The 7,759-nt window shown below is 43.9% G+C and overlaps 1 protein-coding gene across 1 annotated transcript; it reads left to right on the top strand.

The window, feature by feature from the left end:
* Positions 1-928: 928 nt before the first annotated feature.
* Positions 929-7,170, top strand: LOC106511457 (CREB-binding protein; the record flags this gene model as incomplete). Its single annotated transcript, XM_014000210.1, is given in 4 exon segments — positions 929-1,096; positions 1,292-1,453; positions 3,242-3,523; positions 3,636-7,170. Coding segments are annotated over 4 exon segments (2,859 nt in total), but the record flags the coding sequence as incomplete, so codon positions are not given.
* Between the last annotated feature and the right edge of the window lie 589 nt (positions 7,171-7,759).

Raw genomic sequence — 7,759 nt, 5'->3', positions numbered from 1 at the left:
GTTTATTTGATTTAAACTTATTTGCCTTCCATGGACCTCCATCACATAATTTTTCTAACGAAGAAATGACATTAATAGAAACATGTGGAGCTGGATTTTAATTTGACAAAACAGTCTTGTTGTTTTCAACAGTTTTCACCTTAAAGAAATTAGTTACACAACTGATGTTACAATACAAAGAGTTGGATGTTGTCTTGATATTTGTTAAATTTTATATATTGAGAAATATGTTAAATAAAAAATAAATAAATGTTTATTATAGTTTTTCCAGAGTGACTTGAATTGTGCATGATTTAGTTCATTTGTTAGATTGTTAACATCTTGCACTATATTTCTTTTACTTGAATTTTATATGCTTTGGTTGGGATTTTATATTGATGTTAAATCTTTTAAGCTTTTTTTGTTAAAGAATTGACTGAGTGCATATTTTGTGTCCATGAAAAAGCTATTACAGAAAATATTACAATATTAAAGAACTGTTCTTGTTAATTTGATGAAAACATTGTAAATATCCAGTGCACTCACATCAGAATAACTTATAGATTTGTTGTTAGAATAATCGATTAATCGAAAAAATAATCGTTAGATTAATCGATTAGAAAATAATCATTTGGTACAGCACTACTTTAAAGTGTCCCTTAAAAAGGAGATTTTAAGATCTAAATTTTTTTACCTATACGTATTTATTCCACTCAATTAATGTGTGATTTATTTATTTTCTATTATAAGTTTTATATTGTGATATATACAGTATAGTTACCGCCACCCATTATAATGTATATCGTGATATGAATTTTTTGCCATATATCATATTTGTCAGTTATATTTGTTTTTGTTGAAGGCCAGATGCTGAATATTTTTTGAAGCAGTAACCAGAAATTGTATTGATTTTTGCAACATTTGATGTCCTTCCTTGTGTTTTTCTCAGGACATTTTCAAACAGGCAACCGAGGACCGTCTGACCAGCGCCAACGAGCTGCCGTACTTCGAAGGCGACTTCTGGCCAAACGTGCTAGAGGAGAGCATTAAGGAGTTGGAGCAGGAGGAAGAGGAGCGGAAGAAGGAGGAGAACACAGCTGCTACTGAAACTCCTGAGGTACGAACATGTTACCAGAGTTTGGTGATGAATATGTGTAGAAATCAGTTTGAAAGGTTTTCTTGTGTTACTCCCTTATCATGCCTTTATTAAAACCTTTTGGATTTTCAGTTTTCTTTCAGCAAGAGTTTCACAGAGTAAAAACAGTTCTTATAAAATTCTAACAATTTCTTTAACCTGTTCTTCATCTTTCAGGGCACGCCAACTGACAGCAAAAATGCTAAAAAGAAGAACAACAAGAAGACCAACAAAAACAAAAGCAGTTTGAGCCGAGCCAATAAGAAGAAGCCTGGAATGCCGAATGTAGCTAATGATTTGTCTCAGAAGCTTTACGCCACCATGGAGAAGCACAAAGAGGTTAGATTTTCTTCTTTCAGGATATTTACTGTCACTAGAAGATGTATGAATGGTTGGTTTGGTTGGTTGGTTGGTTGGGTTGTTTGGTTGTTTGGTTGGGTTGTTTGGTTGGTTGGGTGGGTTGTTTGGTTGGTTGGTTTGGTTGGGTTGTTTGGTTGGTTTGGTTGGTTGGTTAGTTGGTTGGTTGGTTGGTTGGTTGGTTGGTTGGTTGGTTGGTTGGTTGGTTTGATTGGGTTGTTTGGTTGGTCGGTTTGGTTGGGTTGGTTGGTTGGTTGGGTTGGTCGGTCGGTCGGTCGTTAACTGTGAAATGTTTCAGTTTTCAAATCTCCCTGATTACAACCTGTGTTTTAAAGACAGAGTTTTGGCACCTATTTGAATCTTGTGATGCTCATACAGGATATCTGTGGGGTTGTAAAATGTATTAAAAGCAAGTAAATCAAATAAAAAATTCAAGCCATTAAAAAGTATTAAAAGGTAATAAACGCCATCAGTTTTTAAACAACTAGCGCACTTTCGCTATGCTGTGCTCTGRGTGAAAAACAGATTTAACAAACATTTCTCTGGTCCTATCTGAGACTCAGCTTTCACTTTAGACAGGCTTACTAACCAATCAAAAATAGTGTGGGGGCGAGACATCGCAATCCAGGAACGCCAACCTGCCATTTTTTTCTCGGTTTTGGATGGAGGACGGTTAGAAACTGGCGTATATCGTAAGCCCACCCACACAGACCAATATTTGCATTTTGACTCCCACCACCCACTGGAACACAAGTTAGGAGTGATCAGGACTCTGTACCACAGAGCAGACAGTGTCCCTACAAACCCAGGAGCCAGGCAGAAAGAGAAATCACACACACGACAGGCCCTGGAGCAGTGTGGTTATCCTYACTGGGCTTTCCTGAAAGCAGACAGGAAACACAGACAGGATTCCATGCAACCTTCAGGTGAAAATGAAGACCCCAAACCCAGACCCAAACCAGTGGTTATTCCGTATGTTGCGGGCGTTTCGGAGAAACTGAGACGTTTATTTTCTGAACATGATGTCCCAGTGGCTTTCAAACCCCAAAACACATTACGGCAAAGGCTGGTTCACCCCAAAGATCCGGTGCCCCGGCACAAACAGAGCAATYTTGTATATYCTGTTAAGTGCCAGGAGGACTGCGACCAGTTATACATCGGGGAAACAAAGCAACCACTGTTCAAAAGAATGTCCCAACACAGACGAGCTAATTCTAATGGCCAGAACTCTGCAGTTTTCACTCATTTACAGGCCAGCGGTCACTCTTTCAGAGATAAGGATGTTCTCATTCTTGATAGAGAGGAACGTTGGTTTGAGAGAGGAGTAAAAGAAGCCATTTTTGTGAAGAAAGACCGTCCATCATTAAACAGAGGTGGAGGCCTCCGTTTTCAGTTGTCCCCCTCCTACAGCGCTGCCATTGCCAGTATCACTCCACCCCCTGTTAACAATAGGTGTTAACTGGGTGTCAGCGATAGCCATGTGATGAGAGTATCAGTCACATGGAGGCAGGGCTTAAAAGCCTGAATTTAGCCTGAAACTCTCAGACTGAAGAAGTCTCTTGGAGGAGAGACGAAACGTTTCATTAAAGAAGAACCRGTCCAGAAGAACTATACAACTTTTTTCTTTTTTTTTTATTTAAAAGTATTCAATTTAACTTCAGAATTTCTCAATATACCCTGTTATAGCTTGAAATTTTTGTGAGTAGTTTATTTTTCATATCTGTGTTTTCTTGATACTTTTTTAAAAACTTGAACCTGTCTCTTCTTTAGGTGTTCTTTGTGATCCACCTTCATTCTGGACCCATGGCCAACACCTTGCCGCCTATTGTTGACCCCGATCCGTTGATCTCCTGTGACCTGATGGACGGCCGTGATGCCTTCCTGACTCTGGCGAGGGACAAACACTGGGAGTTCAGCTCCCTTAGGAGGTGCAAGTGGAGCACAATGTGCATGCTGGTCGAGCTTCACAACCAAGGACAGGATCGTTTTGTTTATACTTGTAATGAGTGCAAGCATCACGTGGAGACACGCTGGCACTGTACTGTGTGTGAAGTGAGTCACTCATGTTTTCACACAAGAAAAACAGCTGAATCAGCTTWAAAAGCTTTAGTTAGTTTGAGTTGTGTTAATTATTGTGTTTCACTCTTTTTTTTTCTTTCTTCAGGACTTTGATCTTTGCATTAATTGCTACAACACAAAAGGCCATGAGCACCAGATGGTGAAGTGGGGTCTTGGCCTGGATGATGACAGTAACGGTCAAAGTGGAGAGGCCTCCAAGAGCCCGCAGGAGAGCAGGCGTTTAAGTATCCAACGCTGTATTCAGTCTCTGGTCCATGCTTGTCAGTGTCGCAATGCCAACTGCGCTCTACCGTCCTGCCAGAAGATGAAGAGAGTGGTGCAGCACACCAAGGGCTGCAAGCGCAAAACCAACGGCGGCTGCCCTGTTTGCAAGCAGCTTATCGCTTTATGTTGTTACCATGCAAAACACTGTCAGGAGAACAAGTGTCCTGTCCCGTTCTGCCTCAACATCAAGCACAAGCTTCGCCAGCAGCAGCTGCAGCACCGGCTTCAGCAGGCCCAGCTCATGAGGAGGAGAATGGCGACAATGCAAGGCAGAACTATGCCACTGCCATCCCCGCCAGCCTCTGCTGCCCCCAGCACTCCCACCTCCCACACCCAGCCTAACACTCCTCAGACACCCCAGCAGCCAGTTTCCAACCAGCCACAGACTCCCAACTCAGCGGGGGTCATGTCCCCCTCTTTCCCCAACGCAGCTCGCACTGTCCAGGCCCAGGCGCCAGTTTCCCAGGGCAAGCCTGGGCCCCAGGCCTCCCCTCTACACCAGCAGCAGTCTCCCCTCCCCCAGCCTCCTCAGCCACCTCAACAGCGACCTCCCATTGCTGCACTCAAGATGGCCCACCACATCGAGAAGATGGCCCAGGCCCAGCAGAATTACAGGGTCAACATGAACGGCTTGCCCATGAATCCTCAGCAGTCACAACAGCGCATGGCCGGCCCGATGCAGCCACCCATGCAGATGGTGCCAGGGCCCCACGGGCCACAGGTGGTGCAGCCTAATATGGCCCCAGGGCAATGGCCCACAACCACGAGTGCTATGCAAGTATCTCAAACTCAACAGCCAGGCCTTGTCCCAAATCAAACTCCGCAGCAGGTTCTGACCATGCAGCGACCCATCATGGCTCCTGGACAGCAACCTTCACAGGTCCAGAGGATGTTAATACCACAGCAGCCTGGTGCCAGGACACAAACACCCCAAAGYCCTAGTACCATACCTCCAACCGCTCTWCAAGACCTCCTCCGCACCCTCAAATCCCCCAGCTCGCCTCAACAGCAGCAGCAAGTTCTGAACATCCTCAAATCGAACCCTCAGCTAATGGCAGCTTTCATCAAACAACGAACAGCCAAGTATGCAAATCAGCCGCAGCAGCAGCCGCAGGCAGGTCAGCAGCAGCAGCAGCAGCAGCAGCCTGGCATGCCAACCATGCAGACCATAGCTATGCCAGGAGGGCCAGTGCAGAGACCTGGGATGCCACCTCAGCAGCCCCAGCAGGCTCCTGTGCAGAGCATGGCTCAGTTAGGGCCTCAAGGGCAGCTGATGAACGCAGCGCACAACAACCCACAGATCCAAGAGCTCTACCGTCGCCAGCTGCTAAGACAGCAGCAGCAGCAGCAGCAGCATCTCGGTCAGTTCCCTGCTCAGGCTCAGGGGACTCCAGCTATGTACTCTCACCTGCGCATGCAGCAGCAGCAGCAAATAGCCATGCAGGCTGGTGCAGGATCAGCTGGAGTACCTATGGGTCAGCTCCCACCAATGGCTCAGATGGCTCAGCCTGGCATGGGGTTGGACTCGACCCAAAACCTGCTGCATCAACGATTGCTTCAGCAGCAGCAGCAGCAGCAGCAGCAACAGGCCCAACATCCCCAGCAGCAGCAGCAGCAGGCCGTCCTCAAGCAGCAGATGGGCTCCCCCGCCCAGCCAAGCCCCATGAGTCCTCAGACCCACCTGCTGACTGGCCAAGCTCAGGGTGCAGGCCACCTTCCCAACCAGTCTGGACTCTCCAGCACCCTAAGCAGTCAGGTCCTCTCCCCTGCGCCGGTTCAATCCCCCTGTCCGCCCACGCAGCCGCAGCCAACACATTCCAGCCCGTCACCGCAGGTGCAGAACCAACCCCAGCCCTCCCCTCAGCATCCGCCTGCACCCCATTCAGGTTCCCCTCACCCAGGCCTCAGTGGGCCCCTGCAGTCCATGGAGCAGGGACACCTGGGGACACCAGAACAAAGCGCTATGTTGCCGCAGCTTAACACACCCAGCAGAGGACTGAACAGTGATCTGGGGATGGTGGGAGACGCTACAGGGGACACTCTGGAGAAGTTTGTGGAGGGATTGTAGCATTTTTAATGGGAGCTTTAAAAAAAAAAAAGGAAAAAAAACTCTTATTTCACTCCCAGAAACACGTCCTCTGACTCGTCCCCAGTTTTCTCCCAGACTCTAGATCCCATTAGAGGGCTTGTTTGTTCTTTCTAAGGTTGAGAACGTTTGTTTTATTTTTTTTCCTTCTGTTTTGTACTGACGTGTTAAAAGTTTCAGCTGTTTGGAAAAAAAAAATAAAAAAATCGGTCAAGAAAAAAGTTAACGCTTATAGGGAATGTAATTGTTTCCTGAATCCAAATGTTGGGTGTTTCTTCCTTAAGATGTTGATGGATTTACGAGTTGCTTCATAAACAGAATAAAATCACAAAGAATATATTTTTTTGGTTGAGACCAAATGTGTTCAGTACTCAGTTTTAGTTTTTGGTATGGTTTCATGCCTTTTTTTATTTTCAAAGAAAATGTACAATGACATTATATCATTCATATCTTTATTTTGTACCTTTGGAAATAAGCATACATGCATTTTGTGTTGAAACTGTAAAATATTTTGTCTGGGAATTCACGCCAGGTTTGTGTTCTCTTCTCAAGCTCTCATTCCTGGCAATTGTAATCTAGTATTGTATCATTACTGCGAGACGATGCGTTCAGGGACAGTGACTGCTTCCTTCATTTTTGTGTGTATGAAGAGCACTCATCTGTATTAAAGTAGAAAATGGCCTGCAGCAGGTTGTGTACACATGGGCATGTATGCAGGTACATATGAAGACACTGACACAAACCCTCCCAGTCACTAAGACAAACACGACTCTGAATGGTTTCACCAAGAGAGAAAACGAAGACGTCAACTCTCAGTTCAGAAAAATCTGTCTTGCAGGTGTAGAAAGTTGTTGCTTTAACATTAAAGAGTCCTACTTTGTCATGCAAATATTGTAAAGTGTAAAGAAAACGTGAGAGGCCACGCCCCTAAGCTGAGGTGGAATGGTAACAGGTTGTAGAAAACATCATGAATGAATTCCAGTCCCCAACAATTTTACACTAAGTCGTGCACTTTGAAGAGCTTGAAGGTGTATTTTAAATTGTGGAAAACTAGTCATCAACCTTTATTCCTCTCTCCAAAACTGAACTGAGGGGGATTTACTTTTTCTCCTATTGTAAATCAAGTTATTACGCAAAATACTATAAATATAAGGAAGAGAGAATGAAATCACTGTATAAACTGGTAAAATATTCATTTCTTACTTATATACAATATTGTTAAATAAACTGCAACAGACGTCCAGTACTCTGTTGACTGAATGAGGCAATACTCTTCCTGTTTGTGTGTTTTCATTTGATTCAGTTCAGGGGGGRGCCTTGTTTCAAACAGTGGGTATAAAGGGAAGTTAGAGTAATAAAAGTGTTTTATTCTACAATTGTGTGTTTTTATAAAACAATATATCAATTTTTTAACAAAGTAAATACGCTGCAAAGTGCAAGTCATAACTTATATTGTTGGTTTTATTTATTGCTGTAACTGGGGACTTGTTGGAATTATTGAAGTGCACAAATGCACTGCATTTACCACGGATACTTGCCTAAAGGAACTCCAGAAAAATTCTTAGTTATCTTTTGGTAGTTGGCAAACAACGTTAAGGTGCATTACCACCACCTACTGATGTGGAGTGTGGACTGGAACAGCTCTCAAAAAAACTATATTCTTTCATACAATCGAGTCTGTTTTAAATACTTCAATAACAATTGAAAGGTTTCAGAATTTGAATTACTTCTGTAACGTGAGGGTTTGTTCTGTGGTGGATGGATCACTCCAGATATAAAATATAAGCAGGATGCAAACAGATGGCTTTATTAACAGTTTTCAGATCTCCACACTTTTTTACACTTTTACCACAACACTT

This window comes from Austrofundulus limnaeus, unplaced genomic scaffold (genome assembly GCF_001266775.1).
Source record: "Austrofundulus limnaeus strain Quisiro unplaced genomic scaffold, Austrofundulus_limnaeus-1.0 Scaffold2810, whole genome shotgun sequence".
In the NCBI taxonomy this organism is placed as follows: Eukaryota; Metazoa; Chordata; class Actinopteri; order Cyprinodontiformes; family Rivulidae; genus Austrofundulus; species Austrofundulus limnaeus.
Note: the sequence above shows the minus strand (reverse complement) of the source record. Positions and strands in the feature narration are given on the sequence as shown.